General features: G+C 53.3%; 1 protein-coding gene and 2 long non-coding RNA genes across 3 annotated transcripts; 2 read left to right on the forward strand and 1 right to left on the reverse strand.

Annotated features, from left to right (window-relative positions):
* Window positions 1–5079: 5079 nt before the first annotated feature.
* On the forward strand, window positions 5080–6824 carry LOC142363589 (uncharacterized). The gene is made up of 3 exons (XR_012765839.1): window positions 5080–5401; window positions 6154–6317; window positions 6716–6824. It is a non-coding gene; the product is annotated as an uncharacterized LOC142363589 (long non-coding RNA).
* Window positions 6825–10954: 4130 nt separating this feature from the next.
* Window positions 10955–12557, reverse strand: LOC142363631 (uncharacterized). The gene is made up of 2 exons (XR_012765870.1): window positions 12457–12557; window positions 10955–11543 (listed from the first exon to the last, which is right to left on the reverse strand). It is a non-coding gene; the product is annotated as an uncharacterized LOC142363631 (long non-coding RNA).
* A 139-nt stretch (window positions 12558–12696) lies between these two features.
* On the forward strand, window positions 12697–22955 carry LOC142363587 (medium-chain specific acyl-CoA dehydrogenase, mitochondrial-like). Its single transcript, XM_075439110.1, has 11 exons — window positions 12697–12816; window positions 13538–13635; window positions 13747–13816; window positions 16018–16118; window positions 16210–16290; window positions 17082–17212; window positions 18727–18835; window positions 19203–19343; window positions 19420–19515; window positions 20722–20970; window positions 22868–22955. Exons 1-11 carry the CDS (start codon window positions 12720–12722, stop codon window positions 22937–22939), a joined length of 1245 nt encoding a protein of 414 aa, XP_075295225.1. The 5' UTR covers window positions 12697–12719; the 3' UTR covers window positions 22940–22955.
* The last annotated feature ends 766 nt before the right edge of the window (window positions 22956–23721 follow it).

The raw sequence follows: 23721 nt of genomic DNA on the forward strand, positions 1-23721 counted from the left end.
GTTCTCCTCCCCCTCTGCTCTGCCCTAGTGAGGCCTCATCTAGAGTACTGTGTCCAGTTCTGGGCTCCCCAGTTCAAGAAAGATGAAGAGCTACTGGAGAGAGTCCAGCGAAGGGCTACGAGGATGGTGAGGGGACTGGAACATATCCGCTACGAGGAGAGGTTGAGGGAACTGGGCTTGTTCAGCCTGAAGAAGAGAAGGCTGCGAGGGGACCTCATAAATGCTTACAGATATCTGAAGGGTGGGTGTCAGGAGGATGGGGCCAATCTCTTTTCAGTGGTGCCCAGTGACAGGACAAGGGGCAACGGGCACAAACTGGAGCCGAGGAAGCTCCAGCTGAACCCGAGGAAGAACTTCTTCCCTCTGAGGGTGACAGAGCACTGGCCCAGGCTGCCCAGGGAGGCTGTGGAGTCTCCTTCTCTGGAGATATTCCAGCCCCGCCTGGACAAGGTCCTCTACAGCCTGCTGTAGGTGACCCTGCTTCGGCAGGAGGGTTGGACTAGATGACCCACAGAGGTCCCTTCCAACCCCTACTACTCTGTGATTCTGTGTTCTCCAGAATCTTGCAGATTCTCTGGCTGCGTGTCCGAGAGGGCAAGAGTTACCCAGCCAATGGTGGGAGTGCTGCTGCACCCCAGTGCGTGCCCAGCGTGCCCTGTGAGCGTGCTGCTCGCACTTGGACCTAGCGGTGCTGCTGCCGGTGGTGTCCCAAACTCGGGGTTGGTTTGCCCGGTGTGCAGGACGCCAATGTGCGCTCCGAGCAGAGGGGTTTGGCTGCGTGTCTGCGCAGATACGGGTGTCTGTCCCGAGGTAGCAGCCCTCGTTCACAAGCCGACAGCCATTGATGCTCTTCGCATTGCCATAGTCCTCTTCCTAACACACGTGCCCTGTGATTCTGTTAACCGAGTGGTTTGAGTCTCTTTGCGCAGCATGTAAATTAGTAGGCGTGCTGAGTTTCTTCAGCCTTGGAGTGCGGGGTCGAACTGGGGCAGGTGGTCCGTGAGTCGGTGGCCGCGATCTCCCCGTGCCGCAGTTGGCTTTCCCCGAGGTCCCTGTTCCTTTTGGCATTCCCCGCAGCTTTTCACAGCTCGTTAGCTACGCTTACGATTCGTCGCGCTGGGGTTCTGCTTTGGACAGCTTCATCCTTCCATGAAACAGTAACACGTTCTTCAAAATCCTGTTTCTTAGTTTCTGTGGTGAATTTTGAACTTACAAGATTACGAAACTGTAGCTATGCTAAGGGTAGGGCTTTACAAAACTACCTACAGCAGCAATAGCCCAGCTGTTTCGATGATGATGTCACATTTTGATTCCCCTTTTTATTCCTCAGTACAACGCCGGGGCTGGAGCTCAGGGTGGTGCTGGCCGAGCCCTGGGGCGAGGGGACAGGGCTGAGCTCTGCCCGGCTGGGTCCCTGCTGTGCTTGGCCCGTCCGCCCCGCGGCTGCGGCAGCGGCTCCGAGCAGCGCTGCGGTCTCAGGCCGGCGTTGCGGCGTGAATCCCGACCCCTTTTCCCAGGGCGTTTGCAGCATCGCCCCGTGGCGCGGGAGGCGAAGCCCCGGGATTCCTCGTGGAGGTGCTGAGGGATCTCGCTGTGGGTGAGAAGTTCAGGCGTCGAGGGTGGCGCGTGGACTTTGAAGGCGCACAGCGTCTGCCCCGGGGCTTGGCTTGAGGAACCTGGTGCCGCAGTCCGCTTGCTGGGCACGTGGGCTAGCGCCGAGGTGCGGACGTTGCTGTGGGTGGGGGAGGCCTCTAAATATCTGCAGGGTGGGGGTCAGGAGGACGGGGCCAGACTCTTTGCAGTGGTGCCCAGCGACAGGACAAGGGGCAACGGGCACAAACTGGAGCAGAGGAAGCTCCAGCTGAACCCGAGGAAGAACTTCTTCCCTCTGGGGATGACGGAGCCCTGGCCCAGGCTGCCCAGGGAGGCTGTGGAGTCTCCTTCTCTGGAGATATTCCAGCCCTGCCTGGCCGCGGTGCTGTGCAGCCTGCTCTGGGTGACCCTGCTTGGGCAGAGGGTTGGGTTGGGGGACCCACAGAGGGCCCTGCCAACCCTGAACATTCTGTGATTCTGTGGTGCATGGGTACCCCAAACACCATGGCCACCCCGGTTCTGGTTCAGCCGTGGCTCTGAGCGTTCTCAGACCCGTCCAGATGCAGCCCCTCGAGGGCTGTATCCCGTAGGCAACCTCCCTGGGGCAGCTCCTTGCCCTCCTACCAGGGCGCTGGGCGCCTGCTCATGGCACCAGCTGTCTTCACGTGGCTGGGCTTGGTCCCTGGGGCTTTTCCCCGTGGGAGCTGTGTGCTCAGTGGGGAGCGCAGTCGCCCTTTTCCCAGCAGCAGTGGTTAATGCTCGGAAAGGGTCTGCAGCTGATGAAGGAAAGGGTTGGCAGTGCAAATGAGGGCTGCAGATGTGCTCCTGTTCCCGTCCCCTGCACAGGGACATGGGTCGTTCGCTCTTGTTGCGGGGCAGTTTCAGTTCTCGCAAGCGTCTCTGTTCCTGGAATTCCAGAGAAACCTTTGAATCTGTTTGGAGGCTGAGGTGGTCCTGCAGAGCCCCGTCCCGTGTCCAGGCAGCCCAGTGCTCCGCTCCTCGAGGGCTTACTGGTCCGAGTGAAAGGCAGCAGCTTGCTTTCCCTGGGAACCCCTCCTCCAAAGCTGACCAAAGCAAGCACAGTCTTTGTGTGTGGATGGCAACAGTCTGTGCATGGGTAAGTGTCCCGGTTCGTGTCGATCTCTCAAATTTACAGGACAACGCACTTTGTAAATTCAGATTTATTTCGCAAGCTCCTCTGATTAAAAAAAAAAACAATCAAGCAAAGGCTTAGTCCCCTTTGTACAGATGAGTCTGCCATGTGAATTCTCTAATTCATTAACTTGTGGATTTGCTGCACCTTCTCAAATACCTCGTGTGTGATGGAGCAGCTTATGCTGGAGGCCATCATGAAGCAAGTGGAAGAAAAGAAGGTTATCAGGAGTAGTCAGCATGGATTCACCAAGGGGAAATCATGCCTGACCAATCTGATAGCTTTCTACAATGACATGACTGGCTGGGTAGACGAAGGGAGAGCCATGGATGTTGTCTACCTCGACTTCAGCAAGGCTTTCGACACTGTCTCCCATGAAATCCTCCTAGGGAAGCTGAGGAAGTGTGGGCTGGATGAGTGGTCGGTGAAGTGGATAGAGAACTGGCTGAATGGCAGAACTCAGAGGGTTGTCATCAGCGGCGCTGAGTCAAATTGGAGGCTGGTAACAAGTGGTGTCCCCCAGGGGTCAGTACTGGGCCCAGTCTTGTTTAACTTCTTCATCAACGACCTGGATGAAGAGTTAGAATGTACCCTCAGCAAGTTTGCTGATGACCCCAAACTGGGAGGTGTGGTAGATACACCAGCAGGCTGTGCTGCCATTCAGCGTGACCTGGATAGGCTGGAAAGCTGGGCAGAGAGGAACCTGATGAGGTTCAACCAGGGCAAGGGCAGGGTCCTGCACCTGGGGAGGAACAACCTCGTGCACCAGTACAGGCTTGGGGTGGACCTGCTGGAGAGCAGCTCTGTGGAGAGGCACTGGGAGTGCTGGGGGACGACAGGGTGACCATGAGCCAGCAGTGTGCCCTGGCTGCCAAGAAAGCCAATGGGATCCTGGGGTGCATCAAGAAGAGTGTGGCCAGCAGGACGAGGGAGGTTCTCCTCCCCCTCTGCTCTGCCCTAGTGAGGCCTCATCTAGAGTACTGTGTCCAGTTCTAGGCTCCCCAGTTCAAGAAAGATGAAGAGCTACTGGAGAGAGTCCAGCGAAGGGCTACGAGGATGGTGAGGGGACTGGAACATATCCGCTACGAGGAGAGGTTGAGGGAACTGGGCTTGTTCAGCCTGAAGAAGAGAAGGCTGCGAGGGGACCTCATAAATGCTTACAGATATCTGAAGGGTGGGTGTCAGGAGGATGGGGCCAATCTCTTTTCAGTGGTGCCCAGTGACAGGACAAGGGGCAACGGGCACAAACTGGAGCCGAGGAAGCTCCAGCTGAACCCGAGGAAGAACTTCTTCCCTCTGAGGGTGACAGAGCACTGGCCCAGGCTGCCCAGGGAGGCTGTGGAGTCTCCTTCTCTGGAGATATTCCAGCCCCGCCTGGACAAGGTCCTCTACAGCCTGCTGTAGGTGACCCTGCTTCGGCAGGAGGGTTGGACTAGATGACCCACAGAGGTCCCTTCCAACCCCTACTACTCTGTGATTCTGTGTTCTCCAGAATCTTGCAGATTCTCTGGCTGCGTGTCCGAGAGGGCAAGAGTTACCCAGCCAATGGTGGGAGTGCTGCTGCACCCCAGTGCGTGCCCAGCGTGCCCTGTGAGCGTGCTGCTCGCACTTGGACCTAGCGGTGCTGCTGCCGGTGGTGTCCCAAACTCGGGGTTGGTTTGCCCGGTGTGCAGGACGCCAATGTGCGCTCCGAGCAGAGGGGTTTGGCTGCGTGTCTGCGCAGATACGGGTGTCTGTCCCGAGGTAGCAGCCCTCGTTCACAAGCCGACAGCCATTGATGCTCTTCGCATTGCCATAGTCCTCTTCCTAACACACGTGCCCTGTGATTCTGTTAACCGAGTGGTTTGAGTCTCTTTGCGCAGCATGTAAATTAGTAGGCGTGCTGAGTTTCTTCAGCCTTGGAGTGCGGGGTCGAACTGGGGCAGGTGGTCCGTGAGTCGGTGGCCGCGATCTCCCCGTGCCGCAGTTGGCTTTCCCCGAGGTCCCTGTTCCTTTTGGCATTCCCCGCAGCTTTTCACAGCTCGTTAGCTACGCTTACGATTCGTCGCGCTGGGGTTCTGCTTTGGACAGCTTCATCCTTCCATGAAACAGTAACACGTTCTTCAAAATCCTGTTTCTTAGTTTCTGTGGTGAATTTTAAACTTACAAGATTATGAAACTTAACTATGCTAAGGGTAGGGCTTTACAAAACTACCTACAGCAGCAATAGCCCAGCTGTTTCGATGATCATGTCACATTTTGATTCCCTTTCTTATTCCTCAGTACAACACCAGCACGCGTCGGGCCTCGGTGAGAGCCACGTGTTGTGCCAGAAGCTGTGCAGAAGTCGGGTGAACGGTCGCTGCGCGCCGCGTTGGTGAGGACTCTCGATGCCTTGAACGTCTGAGCCAGCGCTGCAGGGCGTGAGCCACGTCTGGTTTTCAGATGACCTGCAACAAAGTGGGAGTGCACACCATCCTGGGCGGGTGATGCTCCTTGACGTGCTGTCCTGATGTCTGTCAACTAGTGACGGATCCGGCGTGCCACCTCTCATGCAGAGCATCTCCTCGGTCCCTCTTCCAGGCAGCCAGCCCAGGCAGAGCAGTCACAGTCATCACCTCTGTCCCTGCTCCGTCAAGCTGTAGGGAATCCGAGGAGCAAGTTGAAGACACTCGGGTGAGAAAACTGTTCATAGAATCACAGAATCTTTAAGGTTGGAAAAGACCTCGAAGGTCATCAAGTCCAACCGTCAACCCAACCCCACCATGCCTGCTCAACCATGTCCTGAAGTGCCACGTCCACACAGTTTTTGAACCCCTCCAGGGATGGTGACCCACCACTGCCCTGGGCAGCCGGTTCCGCTGCTCGACCACTCTTCAGTGAAGACGTTTTTCCTAATGTCCAATCTAAGCGTCCCCTGGTGCGACTTGAGGCCATTGCCTCTCCTCCTATTGCCTGTCACTGGGGAGAAGAGAACGACCCCCAGCTCACTACAGCCTGTGTTCAGGCAACGGCAGAGAGCGATAAATTCCCCTCAGCCTCCTTTTCTGCAGACGGAACAACCCCAGCTCCCTCAGCCGCTCCTCATAAGACGTGTGTTCTAGACCCTTCTCCAGCCTCATGGCCTTGCTCTGGACACGCTCCAGCACCTCAACGTCCTTCCATTCTGCTCTGCTGAGAAGAGCCTTTTGTTGCCTTCTGGGGAGAAACGGGCCCGGAGTACGCCGAGGGATGGGCTTGGAGCAAGCTGTGGCTCCAGCACCGAGCTCGTGGCCAAGCACTGGATCCCATGAGTGTGGGCAGGGTTTCTGGCTGTGGCATGCTGGCATCGGCCCATTGAGAGCCTGCTGGGTGGTGACGTCTGTCCTGGTGACAGTGAGGGCCTTGAGTCATGTTTTGATGGTCCCTTTGGTGTGTCTCCCCTGCAGGCTGCGATATTCCAGCTGACCAGCGCTGGCTGCGGGGACCTGGCCGCTGCGCTCAGCCCCAGTCTGCAGGAGCTGGACCTGGGTGATGGTGACGTTGGAGACCCCGGACTTCAGCTGCTGTGCGAGGGGCTGAAGCAACCCACCTGCCCGCTGGAGATCATGGGGTGAGGGACCCAGGGCTCCTCGGGGCAGCCCTTGGTGAGGCTGGGGCTGGGCAGCTGCTGCCGGCGGGGACGGGGAGAGGCTGCCGTGGGTCCCTGCACATCCCATGCTCCCTGCCTGCCCACCCGCAGAGCAAGAGGGGAGCGTAAAAGTGTGTCCCTCCAGGCACCTTCTTCCCTTTCCCTGGGTCCTACACCCCTGGGGTGGCTTCCAGGTGAGCCTTATGGGGCAGAGCGGGTGGATTCTCACTCAACACCTGAAGAAGTTCGCTGGTAGCTCTAACTGTGCCATTGCTTTGGTCCAGCCACGTCCAGTCAACTCCTGGCCATGTTAGCATCTTGCCTGGAGGGTCGTATCCCGTTTCTAGAATTGCCGCTCCAAGATTTACCTCTTTCTTAAGGCTGTTGAGAGGTTGAACGACATTGCTGTTTCGTGGTGGAAGACCTGAGGTTGGACTTCAGTGGTTGTCCTGTCCCCAGCCAGAATGGAGCAGACTCCACCTCTCCGACACCGGGAGATCTTCGCGCTGCGCACATGGGTGGGTCGTGCCTCCTCTCAGCGGAAGAAGGGTTCTGGTACCAAGGTCCTCCTTCTGAAGGAAGGGCGGGCTCTGTCAGACCAGAGTCTTATGTGGGGCTGCTGATGGACTTTTCCCAAGTCCGCGAGGTCTTGCGCTGTGCTGCTTTGGCTGAAGAATCAGCAAAGACGGGCGTCCTGCTGGTTTCCACTGCCTGAAGCCCGGCTGAGTCTCAGTGATCTGGGCGAAGGGTGAGCTGGCTGGGGCTTGCGTGCTTTGGACAGAGAGGAATGGCCTCGATGAAGGGTCCTCAGGGGAGCAGAAATCCTCAGACCAGCTCAGCCCATTAACCTCCCCGCTCCCCGCCCCGTGCCAGCTCCCGGGCAGGGAGAGCAGCAGCTGGGGAGTGGGGAGGACAGCGAGGGGGGCTCTGGCAGGCGCTCGGGAGTGGGAGGGGATGAAGCAGAGGTGCTGCTGGTGCCCAGTCGTGCAGTGTGCTGGGGTGTCAGGCAGTGGTCAGTGCCAGGCGGATTTAAGAGTTCTTCTTCTCTGCTTCTCTCCAAAGGTTGATCAGATCTGGATTAATGAAGGGACGCAGCAGAAGCTGGCTCTCTGAAAGAGAAAAAGCCAAGGTAGAATAAATTGCACATTTCTGGAGCAGGGCGAGGTCCCTGGCCTCATGGTGCTCTCACAGAGACAGGCTGAACACTAAAAGTGAGGCAGGGCTGAGGGGATGTTTGTAGCATTTATGGATATTCCCTTTAATGCCAGAAAGGGGTTACCAGCGTCTCTGGTCGGGACGTGGCTGCAGTCTTGGCTGACTGTCGTGACGAGGGCGGGAGATGCTGCTGGGGACTGAGTTCTGCTCGGGCGCGATGGCAGCTCGAAGGGGTCCTGTCCGGATCCCCGTTAGGGCGCGAGGCAGGCAGAGGGACTTAGGGCAGGGATGTAGAAGAACGGCGCTGAGGGTGCAGACAGAGGAGTGTAGGGCGGGTGTTTTTCCTGTTCCCAGGGCCCATGGATGAAGATTTTGATAGTTCTGATTTGACAGCTTCAGAGGAGCTTGCTTCTGTCTCTTTTGTTTGTCTTGCTTTTATGCCGGAGAACTGCTTCTGGTTTTGCAAAGGGGGCCTGGCTCGGGGATCTCCTTAGGTTGTGAGGTTTTCCTCCCCTCCTGTAGCCGGTGCCAGCCTCTGGACTCTCCTGGTGCCAGACGATCCCTAGGGACGCCAGCCATGAAATCTTTCCGGGTCTGGTTTTCAGTCCACGAGCAACAACAACATCGCAGTGGCAAAGCAGGAGCTCCCTGAGCTGCAGAGATGCCCTCTGCTTTGAACTCCCTTGACCTCCCAGGAAATCCCTGAAAATACCCGTCCAGGTCCTTCCTCCTCCCGCCTGGCTGTTCCTGTGCGTGTGTAGTGACGGGATCACAGATCGGTTCTGACGCGAGGGGACTTCGCCGTGAATGCACAGCAGTTTGTGCCTGTAACCACGCGGACGAGGCGGGCGTCCCTGACGGCGCTGGGGCGAGGATTCGTGGAAGCAGAGAACGGCAGAATAGCTGGGCTGGGCAGGACCCAACCGCCTGCTCGAGCTGGGTCGGCTGGAGCAGCTTGCCTCGGTCGTGTCCCTTCGGGTCTTGAGTACCCCCAGGGACTGAGAAGCTGCAGCCTCTCCGGGCAGCCAGGTCTGACGCTTGATCACGCGCACAGTAACAAGCTTTTTCTTACGTTTGCAGAGTCCCCAAGTGCGAGGTGCAGCAGCTGGGGGGGACAGGGGACGGGAAGGAGGGGCTCCTGGGCTCGGAGTGCCCGCCAACCTGACAGCCGAAGGCCGGGGGGCTCAGCCCCAGGCTGGCCGGTTGTGCTGCTGGTGGTCTGGGTCTGTCCCAGCCCAGCCCCTGCCTGGCAGAGGGGCTGGGGAGCCGCAGCTGGGCCACGCTGAGCGGGATCTCCTGGCGTGCGACAGTGGGGGGTGCACAGGCTGCTCGTCTCTCCTGCTCTGCGCGTGTGGGTGCCAGTGCCTTCCCCGCCAGCAAGTCTCCTCGTTCCGCCTCCAGAACAGCTGAGGAGGAGTCTGTCGGAGCAGCTGCCGCCCTGCGTTCGCTGTCCCTGCGGAGAAGCGACCTCGAGCCCGTTCTCAGAGCCGGCGAGCCAGTGACCACGCTTGGGCGGACGTGCCTGTCCTCAGCCCCCTCCTCGTGCTTGCGCTCGGTGGCAGCAAAAGCCAAACTCCTCCAGCAGTGCCTCCCCGGGGGGTCAGCTACGGCAGAGCCGGTCTGCGGGGGGCTGGGACCAGTCTGTGCGACTCAGAGCAGTGACCTGGGTGTGATGTGCAGGCAGGGCGAAGGAAGGAGTGTGTGGAGAGCAGGAATGGCGGCCATCCCCGAGTCGGGGCTGCTCTCAGCCCCGGTGTCACGGCCCGCAGCCGTCCCCGCCACCTCGATGGCACCTGGCCCTGCCAGGGGGATGGAGCTGGTGCCGAGGGCTGTGTGCTGCGGCTCTGCCCGCGCCGTCCCGCTCCCCGCTGATGCCCAGGGACGATCCCGTATGGGTCTCATCCAGCATGGCGGCCGGGGAGGGAGCGGGGCCGGTGCTGCGGAGGAGACGGCCCTGCCCGGCGGGAGCTGCGCTGGTGCCCGAGCACCCGGGCAGAGCTGGGGGGTTGTGCGAACACTCCGTCCCTGCACCCGTTTCTGCTCTCAGAGAGGGAAGCGGGATGCAGGTGGTAAACAGGGTGGGGGGCAACAAAGCCATACAGATTCTTGTTGACATGTCGGTGTTGGAAGGAGCTGTCAGGCAAAAATCAAAAACTTTCCATAAATAATAGGATATTTAGAGTTGTTTTGTTATTTATACGAACTTTTAGGGTACCTCGAGGTTTCCGAATGCTCTGCAAAGAAAGGCAGATGTTGGCATGGCCTGATTTCAGCTGTGTGCTCCCCCGTTACACCCGCTCAGCGCACAGCAGGGCAGCGAACAGAAGGTGCTGCTGCCCTGTATCCTGCCACAGGCAACGAAATCGTGTCTTTGTGGCAGCCATGACAGCAATGCAGACAGATAATTTATAGCTCTGCAGAGCGGGACGCCGCGGGCTGTCGGGAGCTGCTACCGCCTCCAGCAGAGCCGGCCCGGGACCCCCGGGAACCGCGATCTCTGCCCAGGGCGGGGGACGCGGCTGCTGCCGGCACAGACCCTGCCCGACCGGTAGCCCAGCCCGGGTACCGATTCCCCGGTGAGTCCCCCCGCAGCCCCCGCCCCGCTGCCTCGGGGGGACGCGGACCCTCGTCCCCTGGCCCCAGGCACAGAGCCCCTCACTCACGCCAGTCCCCCCCAGCAGCTGGTTTTGAGGACCCAGACCGTCCCTGCTGCAGTGGCTGGAAGCTAAAGACCCCCAGTTGCTCCCACAGCTGCACGGGCAGCCCACCGGCCCCAGCAGCAGCACTGGGACCCCACTCCCACTCCCCCCCCCAGCCTGGGGCACCCACGCCCTGGGTCTGGCTCCCGTTGCTGGCACCGGATTCCAGCGAGGGGCAGGGAGGTGTCGCCAGAGCTGGCACTCATCCCTGCGGCACGCGCATGGCCCCGAGCGGGAGGTTACGCAGAGCTCAGACGAGGTTTTAAGAGACAGGTTAAAAAAGATGCGATGAGACGATACAGCGTGTACAGCGTCTGCCCCGCCTGTTTCTTCACAGCTCCCGTTCGGCAGCTGTAGAGATGTAACCCAGTTGCACAAAAAAAAGTATTTGATGTGTTTACATACAGCAGCCAAATTAAAAGCCCTGAGCCTTTGAGCAGATACGGCTTTAGAATTAAAAGAAAAAGAAAAAAAGACTGAAAATTTGAAATGAAGTAACGATTGCGATAGTCAGGAATGAAACAAGCTGAAAACATACCTGGCAATATTTTTATGGAATTTTGCGATGTTCTTTCGCGGCAGCAGCTTCAGTGACCTGCGCTGCATCAGCCCCTGCGTGACGTTCCGGCCCTTGCCCTCGCTGAAACACCGGCTCAGCAGCAAATGCTAGAACACAGTTTGTAATATTCAAAAAAATAAATTGCAAAACATTTATACCTGTTATAGAAGCTCGCCTCCCGTGACGAATTCAAATTGAGCAGCCAATTGTTAATTAATCAGTTGTGAACTTATTAGCAATAGAATTTATTTAAGCAAGCGATGAAGCAGGCAAAACAGCGCTGGGCGGCCGGGGAGCCTCCTGCTCCGCCAACGGTCCACACCCCACCCCCCAGCAGAGTCTCTTTTTATAGTTTAGTAGTTCCGGGCTCTATGTGGCACATCCTGGTATATTGTTTTTGCGGCTGCACGTACTGTTGCGAGGGGGTCATCGTGGTCCCTCTGGGGGTCGTGAGAATGAAGGTCGTAGTTTTCCTCCGCGTTGTGGATCAGTTTCTTTTCTCATTTGGTCATGCTGGTCCAGCACGAAGCAGGAAGGATTCGTGCTCGTTTGCTCAGCAGGATGTCGATAATCTGAGGTTTGGTTTGGTGATTTGTCAACGTGCATTTCAAGGCTTACTGCTATCACAGCAGAACATCTCTCAAGTGGTCGGTGGGGTGGGTTGAGAACCGGCTGAGTGGCAGAGCTCAGAGGGTCGGCATCAGCGGTGCGGAGTCTGGTTGGAGGCCCGTAACGAGTGGTGTGCCCCAGGGGTCAGTACTGGGCCCAGTCTTGTTTAACTTCTTCATCAACGACCTGGATGAAGAGTTAGAATGTACCCTCAGCAAGTTTGCTGATGACACAAAACTGGGAGGAGTGGTGGACACACCGGCGGGCTGTGCTGCCATTCAGCGTGACCTGGACAGGCTGGAAAGCTGGGCAGAGAGGAACCTGATGAGGTTCAACCAGGGCAAGGGCAGGGTCCAGCCCCTGGGGAGGAACAACCCCAGGCACCAGGACAGGCTTGGGGCGGACCTGCTGGAGAGCAGCTCTGCGGAGAGGGACTGGGAGTGCTGGGGGACGACAGGGTGACCATGAGCCAGCAGTGTGCCCTGGGTGCCAAGAAGGCCAATGGGATCCTGGGGTGCATCAAGAGGAGTGTGGGCAGCAGGTCGAGGGAGGTTCTCCTCCCCCTCTGCTCTGCTCTGGTGAGGCCCCATCTGCAGTGCTGTGTCCAGTGCTGGGCTCCCCAGTTCAAGAAAGATGAGGAGCTACTGGAGAGAGTCCAGCGAAGGGCTACGAGGATGGTGAGGGGACTGGAGCATCTCTCCTGCGAGGAGAGGCTGAGGGAGCTGGGCTTGTTCACACTGGAGAAGAGAAGGCTGAGAGGGGACCTTAGAAATGCCTGTAAATATCTGCAGGGTGGGGTTCAGGAGGATGGGGCCAAGCTCTTTCCAGTGGTGCCCAGCGACAGGACAAGGGACAACGGGCACAAACTGAGGCACAGGAAGTTCCGTCTGAACGTGAGGAAGAACTTCTTCCCTCTGAGGGTGCCGGAGCCCCGGCCCAGGCTGCCCAGGGAGGCTGTGGAGTCTCCTTCTCTGGAGATATTCCAGCCCCGCCTGGACGCGGTGCTGTGCAGCCTGCTCTGGGTGACCCTGCTTGGGCAGGGGGTTGGGCTGGGTGACCCCCAGAGGTCCCTTCCAACTCCGACCATCCTGTGACGCACCGTGCCGCAGCGGCTGGCGGTGGCGAGCGGTCCAGGCGCAACGCAGTGCCTGCTGGCAAGCACGGTCCCGAACTACGATGCCCTCATCGGCGGTGCCGTGCCCAGCAGCGGCCGGCCTGTGCTTCATCACCCTTTACCTTCGCAGACGTTTTCCGTTTTCTCTGGAAACGCCTCGTCTCCCCCTGGTACTGCCTTGTGCTCTCCCCGCTGCGGCACGCGGGAGCGGCGGAGATCTCACACCCGTCTGCTTGCTTCCTCAGCAGATGCTGCGAGCCGTGGTGGGGCGCGGGTGGAGGCCGCGCTCCAGCAAACCCGCTCCCAGCGCGCACGCCAGCAGGCCCGGGGCTGGCTTCAGCTTTGGTAAGTACGACAGGTTTGGGGAGGAATACGGCGTTACGGACAAATCAGAGTTAGGAGGAAAGCCAGCCGCGCTGCGGTTTGGTGGGAATTTACAAGGGGTTTCTTCTGAGTAGATTTCTGTCCTCTTTTAAAAAATCATTTGAAAACCAAAATCACTTTCCTCTCCAGCTGAGGAAAGCCGGGCATGTTTGTGATGTTTATGGGGTTTTATTCTTTTTCAAACTGATGTCTGTCTTCAGCTTTTTCATTGCCAGAGTTCCCTCAGCTTTGAAGAATGATCTCAAGTTGCTTTTACAATGTTAAAATAACTGTCTGTAGTCTTAGTGGAACGCGGTTGTAAAGAAATTCACCCCCGATTAGGCCTGGTACGTAGGTAAGAGCAGATTTAGCAGCCAGATGTTTGGAGCGAGTAGCCAGAACCACCAGATGAGGAACGCCGCTCTGCCTCCGTCTCCTCCTCCGTTACGCAGCGCTCCCCGCTGCGTCGCCACTGGCGTGCGGATGAGTCGGTCAGAGATCAGCGCGGGTTTTCTCTGGAGCGAAGGAGGAGGTCGAGCTGCTTGGTTGCTGGAGAGGCGCGGGGAGGCGGATCCGCGCGGTCTGGGTTGTCCTGGGAGGAACTCACGCTTGGTTCTTCTTTTCTCGTCACCTGACAACTGGCAGAATGAAAAAGAGTACGGAATTTGCGAGGTGGGTTTTTTTTACGTTCTTTTTTTGCTAGAACTGACTGATGAACAGAAAGAGTTTCAAGCCACTGCTCGGAAATTTGCTGTGGAAGAAGTTATTCCTGTTGCTGCACAGTACGACAAAACTGGAGAGGTAAATTTACCATAGAGTAGGGGGGAAAAAGTCAATTTTTATCTTAATCTGTGTCAAATTTAAAATGTTAATGGTGACGAATCCGGAAGTGATTCTGCCTGTCTGTTCCAGTATCCTCTGCCGCTCATAAAACGAGCTTGGGAGCTTGGTCTTATGAATTCGCACATACCGGAGAGCTGCGGTAAGTAACCGTTCTTTTTCATCTGTAAAATAAAACAAAGAAAAGGCCTTTGAGGAGATTTATATGTTCCGTATAAAACGAACAGTCGCCCACTCGACGCTCTAAACTTCCTCAGCAGGCAGGCTGGCGCCTGCAGCTGGTGCCGGGGGCGGACGTCGTCTGGCCACAAACTGGGCAGATCACGATTTCCTAATTTGTGACCAGGTTTTCTACCGTGGCGACAGCTGCCCGACGGTCCCCTGGCGCGGCGCGGCCGCTGGTGGGGCGGAGGGGTCAGAAGATCGTGTTTTGATCTCGTTTCTGACGCAGGCTGGAGCAATTTCCGAGTTTAGTCCGGAAGGACGGTGTTCCAGTTTAGGTGTCGTGCGGTACGGCAGCGCTTCAGTGTGTGACTGACCTTGGAAAGAAAGAGATTTTCCTTTTGCGTTTATATTACCTGAAAACGAAGCTGGGGAGTTGTCCCTAGCAGAGCCTGTATTTTTGAAGTCAGCGGAGGGTGGACCTTTCATCAATAATTTAATTAATAAGGAAGAAAGAGACAAAAGGAGTAATTGTGAGGAGCAGCCACAAATTCTAGGGAAACTCGAGGCTGAAAGAGCATTAAATTAAAACTTAGAAGGGACAAACTGGACGCCATTCCTTTACAAGGTCTGCAAGGGAGAGCGGGGAAAATGCACCCCAGTCAGCCTGATGCACCGTGTAAATTAAGAACACGATGAAGTACAGTGGAGCAGACACGCCTCCGGCACGCCGTGGGGTTTTCCTAAAAGGAAGTCAGGGCACAAAAAATAAACGGAGTTTGCTGCAGGAGCTGATAAGCCTGTGAACACCTGGGTGGTATAAAATGCTCAAACTTTGGAAATTAATGTGAACAATCAGCTGGTTTCATAGCGGAAAAATCAGCAGCACAGACTGGCTGGCGCTTGGGCTGAAGAACCGGGGAGAGGGTGTCCCCAGGGAGGTCACAGAGTTTGCTGGGAATACCGAGTTACTCCGTGTTGAAAAGGTGTGAAGAGCTGCAGGGGAAGGCTGTGAAACTGGGCGACTGTTAAAATGGCAGACGAAAATCAGAACAGGAAAAATGATGCACCCAGGAAAGGAAAGAAGCAATCCAAGCTTCCCAGAGCAAATGGTGTCGTCTGAGCAAGTTAGTGCCTCTGGAAAAAAAAACAAGATTTGGGGGGTTAGAATATAAAGTGTTGTGAAGATGTCAGCAAAATGCCCACAAGTGGTCAAAGCCATAAACTTCAGGTCAGAAATTAAGAAGAGAATGATGAAAAAAGCAGAAGGCATAATTCTGCTGCTGCCTGAATCCAAACTGCGCTTGCCTCTGCAGTTCTTTAAGCAGCCTGATCCTGCCACCTGGAAAGGGCGTCGTGGGAAGGGAGGAGACTCCTAAAAAGGTGACAAAGATGGTAAAAGGTACAGAACAGCTGCTGAGTGAGAAACACCGCAGCCGTCAGTGTGGTGGGGCGTCTGAGAAGGGACCGCTAGCTCACCGTCCCTTCGGTGCGACCCGAAGGCAGCAGGGCCAGAGCAAGTGAAAGGAGGTGGCTCCACACTAAGTGCAGAGTTAATTTGTGCGGCTCGTTACCCCTGGATGATACCGGTGCTCAAATTGTACGTGGGGGCAAAAAGAGAGCGGGCAAATCCCCAGAAGAAATGTCTTGTCAGGGGCTGGCTGACAGAGAGACCAAGGAAACTTCTGGCTGAGGAAGTCACCTGAAGGCTGAGGAAAATATTCTGAGGACGTATAGCTGTATCGTTACTGCGTTTTTATCCACTTGCCAAAGTGCTGGCTGCTGTCGGGAGCAGATTACCGGGTTGGTTTTCTGACCGATGGTTGGTTTTTGTATTCCTGAGTGCTGTGGTAGCTCAGGAGCCCGTGTCGCCCTTCCTCTGCTTCCTAAGAACTCTTCAGAAGATTCTCAGATGTGAGGTAGTTGAAAGGCTTTGGCAGTGCATTCTCGCAGTTGTCCCACATCAAGCCTGTCACCCTGGAACGGAGAAATGTGATTTTTAAGTCATCTGTTACTAATTGCGAAAACTTTTCTTTAGAAGTCTTGCGTGGGAATGTCTGATCGAACACAGGGCACAATCAGATGCATGAGGGGGAATGTGTTTCCGTTAATTAATTTTTGTCGCTCACTGATGTGTTCCACTTCAGCCTCGTTTTAGTCAGTGAAATATTTGAACTGTAGGTGGTCTGGGCCTCGGCACTTTTGAGTCCTGCCTTATAACGGAAGAGTTAGCGTACGGATGCACGGGGGTTCAGACTGCCATTGAGGGGAACTCCCTAGGGGTAAGCGCTGTCCCTTCCTGCCTCCTTTCAGCTGGAGTCCGTGCCCTTTAGAAAGGTGGCTTAATGCTCTAAATATTTAATTTTCTTTCAGGAAATGCCAGTAATCATTGCGGGAAATGAGCAGCAGCAGAAGAAATACTTGGGAAGAATGATAGAGGAACCACTTATGTGTGTAAGTAGGACCTGGGAACACTGTAGAATGTTCCGAAATTACATTCATTGGGTTTTTGGGGCTGTTTAAAACACTGATATCTACTCACAACTTAGCCTGTGTTGGTTTTTAAACAAACCGTGGCGTTTACTGAAAGCCAGGGAGTACTGAATTAGATGTAAGCAGGAAGCAAACAGAAGATACTGCCTGGAAAAGCATCCGAAGTCGCTTCCAGGAAATTAACGCCTTTGAATTCACTCTCAAGGGAAGCTGCAGGGGTGTAAGGAAAATGCAAGGTTTGTAGGAGCACAAACGCAATCAGATGGGCATTAAACTGCACTTAGGGATGTCAGGTGATATTTAAGCAGAACTTGTCACATAGAAAGATGTAAAGATTTATGTGCAGTGCGTTAAAATGGGAGAAACTAAGCCTCATGAAATGAAGAGCATGGTTCCCATAAAATTTTACTCTGTGCTCTTACTTTCAGATTTCAAAGATCGTCAGCTTTCGTATCAGAGTTTGTGAAGCATAAGGGAGGGGGGTGACTTATTAAAAGTTACAGAATGGTTCTGGTTATCATTAGAAGATAATTCCAATTATTATTATGGATTTATAAGGAGAACTAACCCTATGTGCTTGGACTCTTGCTCAGACAGCTATTGGGGTTTTTCGATGTAGTATTTTGGGGTTTTCCACACAGCCCACTTAAGACTTTTACAGATCAGTTTGGTGCACGTGATTCTGCAATAATTTCTGATTGCTTAAAACCAGAGTTTTATTCCTCAATATTTGGCATTTTCTTTTCTTCTAGGCTTACTGTGTAACCGAGCCTGGCGCAGGCTCTGACGTGGCCGGTATAAAAACCAAGGCTGAGAAGAAAGGAGACGAATATGTCATCAATGGTCAGAAGATGTGGATCACAAACGGTGGGAAAGCAAACTGGTGTGTTGGCTTTTGACTGGCGTCCCATTCTGTTACTCTGTTCCGACCTGAGGTGCCCCCCACACCCCCCAGTTAGACACCAGCGGTTCTCTGAAGGTCTGGTACAAAGCTGAGCCTTCGTCATGGTGCATCTCGCTGCCCTTGGACCTGTGACCAGTTCGTCAGGGCAAGGTGTGAGGCAGGGCCGTGCAGTGTCTCACATGGACACTGAGCGATGACGGGACGACTCCGCTCAAGAAGGCCTCTCAATTTTTGCTGCTGTCAAACAAAACCAGTTCCGCTGTCTCTTCCGGGAAGGGCAGCACCAGTCAGAGTTAACTGGCCCAGTGCTCAAGAGGCTCCTGTTACAAGGGACCTTGCTCTGTGGCTGTGGTGGCCGAGATCAGGTGCTTCTGATTCTGCTGGAAACGTCTCTCACTTCCAGTGAAGACAGAAAAATGCCAGCATTGTGGTGTGACTTTTTATTTTGCTAAGGGAAGACATTTGCCCAGTGCCAACGGATCCAGGTTTTGCTGTGGCGTCTGTGGAGGTGCTTTACAACACAGACCTCCTTCATCACCTCTCACACAAGAGCATGCTCATCCCCACCACACAGACTCTTTTGAATTCAAGAGGAAAAACTTGACACATTTATGTCTAAAGCTGCATTTTCTTGTTATTTATTTCTTTGTTCAAGGCAGACCCCTCAAGGAGAATCTACCACAGAATCACAGAATCACAGAATCACAGAATGGTAGGGGTTGGAAGGGACCTCTGTGGGTCATCTAGTCCAACCCTCCTGCCGAAGCAGGGTCACCAACAGCAGGTTGTAGAGGACCTTGTCCAGGCGGGTCTGGAATATCTCCAGAGAAGGAGACTCCACAGCCTCCCTGGGCAGCCTGGGCCAGGGCTCCGTCACCCTCAGAGGGAAGAAGTTCTTCCTCGTGTTCAGACGGAACTTCCTGTGCCTCAGTTTGTGCCCGTTGCCCCTTGTCCTGTCGCGGGGCACCACTGGAAAGAGCTTGCCTACCAACCAGCTCTCATTGATGTTACTGAGCACCATCAGTGTGATTTAGCACTGTTTGATTTCTAATGGAAAAAAAATTCCTTTATAGCTTATACTTAGCAGAACAAAACTGAGATCTTCGAAATCAGCTGATAACTTGAAGGTTCTGCACGCAGTACTGTAATTCCTGATTTTTACGTACGTGCTGTGAATCGGTTTCTGTTGTACTGTGCGTGAAGCCGATGGGAATGTTAAGACTTAAAATACATGGAAAAGGTGAAGGACCTTTGCGTGCTGACCTGAGGTGACTGTAGTAAATCTGGACTTTGGCGGTAAGAGACGCACTGACACTTCCTCTCTCTCGCTGCCTCTCCGTTTATTTTTGGCAGGGCCAAAGGGTTGTTAACTGAGTGGCAGATCTATTATATGGTAGAAAGACACATAAAAGCATCCCATGTGTTAGCTAAAAAAGTACCTGATCGTTAATTGCGAGGAGAAACGGACTGCCCTCGTCTCTGTTTTACACCAGGTATTTTCTGCTAGCGCGTACCGATCCAGACCCAAAAGCTCCCGCAGGCAAAGCCTTTACTGGATTCATTGTGGAAGCGAATAGCCCTGGAATCCAAGTCGGAAGAAAGGTGAGGAGCGTACCTCTGCTTTGACAAGCCAGGAATTCTCATTTGCTTCTAAAGCGGTAACGCAACAATCTGCCGTTCACACTGGAGACCCTGGGCTAGTTCTCTTTGGGGAAAGAAAGACAAACGAATGATTACGGCTGCAGAATCGATTTCACAGAGACAGGAAACCGCTTGGACAAATTACGGGCATGGCGGTCTGTAAATGCAAAGCTAGTGTTTGTTGTGTACGTGATGATTTTTAGACAAAGCCAAAGTGTTTTGGGGAAAAAAAAAATTACCTGATGCTTTGAGTAAACTGAAGAATGAAAATGTGTTGCACTTTGGCAGAATCCCATTGAGTTGCACCTCTGTCAACTTCCCTGTACAGGAAATGAACATGGGCCAGCGCTGCTCCGACACAAGAGGTATTGTCTTTGAAGATGTCAGAGTTCCAAAAGAAAATGTATTACTAGGTGAAGGAGCTGGCTTTAAAATCGCAATGGGAGCTTTTGATAAGACCAGACCACCCGTAAGTATCAGAAAGAAGTTACTTAGAAATTCCCTTTATATTTTCCGATTTTCATGCTGTGCTGTGTTTAATTCAGGTAGCAGCTGGTGCTGTTGGGTTAGCAAAAAGAGCGCTTGATGAAGCTACCAAATATGCCTTGGAAAGAAAAACCTTTGGGAAACCAATTGTTGAAGTAAGTTAAATATATAAAAATAAGTATATCCAAAAGCTACGTTTTCATACCTGCTGTACTACGAGTGAATTTTCAGCGTTGTTCCTTTACATTCAGGACGTGTGATTTATGGTATCTCTGCCACTGCTTGGCTTTTCAAGTATATAGGTCAGCGCTATCTGAGTAAATCTAGTTATGCAGTAACTCCTGGGATTCTTCAGTAATTTATTGATGATAATAGCAAAATCACAAAGAAAACTCCACCCAAAACCCTGAAACTGTCAGGACACACTGAAGCTCTTCAATGCTCATGAGCAGGGATTTTCAGGGAAGGAGGAAATCTCCCTGAGGCAGGGACACAAGACTCACAGTATTAATACTAACGGAACACATTGCCAATCACACTGTTTTCCTGACTTAAAGAAATATCCATAAACATCCGACTAAATACAGATCTCATAAAAAGGAAAGCACATCTTCATCAATCAATACTTAATCCCTGTGACTAAGTGGATTTTAGAATTAAAAACTGTAAAGTCTGGGCGGCCCAAACGGTTCAGGAACGGGGCTTGAGGTGAACCGGTGTGCTACACCGAGGGATGGAAAGGGGAATCAAAATGTGAAGTGATAACTGGAGGGCTGGAGCACCTCTCCTCCGAGGACAGGCTGAGGGAGCTGGGGCTGCTCAGCCTGGAGAAGAGAAGACTCCGGGGTGACCTTAGAGCAGCTGCCAGTGCCTGGAGGGGCCGACAGGAAGGATGGAGAGGGGCTTTTCACAAGGGGGTGCAGTGATAGGACAAGGGGGAACGGCTCTAAACTAAAAGAGGGCAGATTTAGAGTAGATACAGGAAAGAAATTCTTCCCTCTGAGGGTGGTGAAGCACTGGCCCAGGCTGCCCAGAGAAGCTGTGGCTGTCCCCTCCCTGGCAGGGCTCATGGCCAGGTTGGATGGAGCTCTGAGCACCCTGGGCTGGTGGGAGGGGTCCCTGCTGATGGCAGGGGGTTGGACCCAGATGATCTTTAAGGTCCCTTCCAACCCTTACTATTCCATGATTCTATTCCATGATTCCATGATTTTGAGAGCCTGATCCAAATTCTGGAGAACTCAAGTATGATTTCCTGAGCACGTTGAGTTTGCAAATTAAGATATTAAGAAGACTTTATTCTGCTTGGAAGTCAGAGGGTTTTAGGCAGGCAACGTTAACGTGGTTTGTTTCCTCAACCGCAGCACCAAGCAGTGTCTTTCATGCTTGCTGAAATGGCCATGAAAGTGGAGCTGGCCAGGATGGCTTACCAGAGGGCTGCGTGGGAAGTCGACGCTGGCCGCAGGAACACCTACTACGCTTCCATCGCAAAGGCCTTCGCCGGTGATATTGCGAACCAAGTAGCTACGGACGCAGTGCAGATTTTTGGAGGAAATGGATTTAATACTGAATATCCTGTGGAAAAACTCATGAGAGATGCTAAAATCTACCAGGTGAGTAAAAGAGAGGATGCAATCTGTATAGTCATGCATACATTTTATATAAAATACACTAATGGCTACTTATTTGAAATGGTGACGTGCACACACATAGAAGTTTTGAGGCTGAGAGCAATAATCCTTCCATTTAAAAAAAGGGCATGCAAATCAGGCAAATTCTTGCCTACAAAACTCTGTGTGCATGAGATCAACAGCTTAACCTGCCCAAGAGGAACAGCTGAGTCTTCCCCTCAGCCCCATACCTGGTGCAGAGAGCGGTCGCTGGAAATCGCATCCTGTGCCTTGTCATACCCAAAGCGGGCGCACAGAACAAGCGACACGCGGTGGCTGCACCGAGTGTGCCGCTTGCCTCCCTCCTCGTTGAGTCTAGAGGAGAACACTCCAGCAGCTTCTGCCTCATTCCTCATCAGTCACGGTGGGGGTTGGTTTAGGGGTTGTTTTTTTTTCCTTTCTGCTTCCCAGGCTCTGCATCACTTCTTGCTGTGCTCTGAACCTTCCGCCTGAAACTCTGGTGTCGTAAGCTGGGCTTTACTTCACCTGAGATACCACCAGCACTGAGTGTCACGTGTTAGTTATCTTGTGTGTGTTCATTAACAGAAGTGTGGCGCAGCCTGCAGTGATTAGCCTTAAAAAAAAAAAAAAAAAAAAGCCCAGAACAAAACCCCCAACAAAATGTTCTCATATTTACTCATATTTAGCCCATAGTCGCTCATAATCCCCAGATCTTTTTCTTCAGCGTTATTACCAAGAAATTATTCCCCATCATAATTCTTCTTGTAGCATATACTATGCTACAGTTCTTTATTCGGAAAGAATGATTGAATTATGTTCAGGAAAACCAGGAATCTTTTATCTTTTCACATCTTCCTGACATTAATAATGACTAGAAAAAAACACACCGAAATAGAGGACAACAAGAAATGCATGTGGGCCGTGACCCGCAGCGCTGTAACAGGTGTCATTCTGAAGATTCTAGGTAGTTGAAAATTCGTTTATTGCTGACTTCAAAACTATTCTCACTAGCTGAGAATTTTTCTCTGTCTAAGGACAGAAAACTGCTGGTTTGGAATCTAAAGGTTCTTCGTATTAATCACACTCCTGCAACTGGGGAAATGAATGAGTAACTGAATTTGTCATGATTGGGCTTTTTTGCTGTCAGGCTCCACCCTAATGTGACCACAGGTTACAGCGTCTTTATTTCTGCGAAGCTGCCTAAGGTTCTGGGGAGGATTATCCCCGTTTTATGACTACAGACAAAGTGAAATTCCATACCTCTGAGCAATCTGCCAAAGATTCGCTTTGGCAGAGCTGGGAGCTGAAAGACTTCAGCCCCTGAGCTCTGTTTCTGGAGGAAAATGTGAAAATACATGCTCAAGAAAAAAAGGAGGTAATAGTGTGTTGAAGACAGTATTAGTTCAGAAAGAGTAGTGGGAATAAATGGATGAAAGGGACCGTTTGCTGTGGCCTTGAAAGGCTAGTCAAAGGAAATGCAGCACTTCCAGCACAGGTCACCTCCTCCCCTCCACCCACCGTTTCCAAACCCGCTTTGTGAAGCCTAAGTTACGTATTTTCTTCCCCAGAGAAGACATTTCCCCCATCCTTCTTTACTCACTACCTCTGTTAATTCCATGAGAACCTTACTGAGTTTTGCTGAGCGCATCGGAGAGAACAAGACGGTCACTTGGGATCTCGTGTGGGATTTATTGCATTCAGCCCGCTGTAGTTACTCCAGACACACTGGAATTTTATTCAGTTTTCTTTGTCTTTTGGCACGCCCTAACCCACACAGGGGTAGTGCTATGAAGGTTTACACATGTAGAAAGATCTGTTAAAATATTAAAAACAACACAAAACAAAAATCAGCTAACATTATTGTAATTCTTCTTTTCAGATTTATGAAGGAACTGCTCAGATTCAAAGGATGATCATAGCCCGGGAACATATCGGCAAATACAAGGCTTAAAGAAACGTTTCAGGCACGTCTGGTGTGGATGTAGTGTTCTGTGTTCTAATGGAAGAGGATCTGGGAGCGTTTCTCAAGACAGAAGGGCGTGGAAAGACACCTTTTCCTTCAAAATCTTTGCTGTGCACATGATTAAGTAGTCCTGCTGCACACCCCGTCCATTCCCTAACTTCGCTCCTTCTGGCGAAAGGAGCCTGGCAGGGACCCTCCCCGTTCCTAGGCTACGTGTGAACTTTGAGGGGGCAAGATAAGCAAGCAGCCCCAGTCTCTGTGCCTCTGTGCGAGCAGTGCCATGGGCAGATGAGGCTGAGAAAGAGCTTTCCAGGCTAAACCCTTCTGCCTGCGAGCTATCTGCAGAAGTTCGCATTTTCGGAGCAAGACTGCAGAAGGCGCCCGGCACGGACCCTCAAAGGAACATTGGAAGTTTGAGGTGGCAAGACAAGCAAGCAGCCCCAGTCTCTGTGCCTCTGTGTGAACAGTGCCACGAGCAGAGGAGGCTGAGTAAAAGCTTTCAAGGCTAGTCCCTTCTGCCTGCGAGCTATCTACACAGTTTCGCATATTTGAAATAGGGCTGCCGAGGCTCTCGGCACAGACCCTTATGGTACGTTTGAAGTTTGAGGTGGCAAGACAAGCAAGCAGCCCCAGTCTTTGTGCCTCTGTGCGAGCAGTGCCATGGGCATATGACGCTGAGCAACAGCTTTCCAGGCTAGCTCCTTCTGGCTGCCAGCTATCTACACAGGTTCGCATTTTCGAAGCAGGTCTGCGAAGAAGCCTGGCAGGGA

This window comes from Opisthocomus hoazin, chromosome 19 (assembly GCF_030867145.1).
Source record: "Opisthocomus hoazin isolate bOpiHoa1 chromosome 19, bOpiHoa1.hap1, whole genome shotgun sequence".
Lineage (NCBI taxonomy): Eukaryota > Metazoa > Chordata > Aves > Opisthocomiformes > Opisthocomidae > Opisthocomus > Opisthocomus hoazin.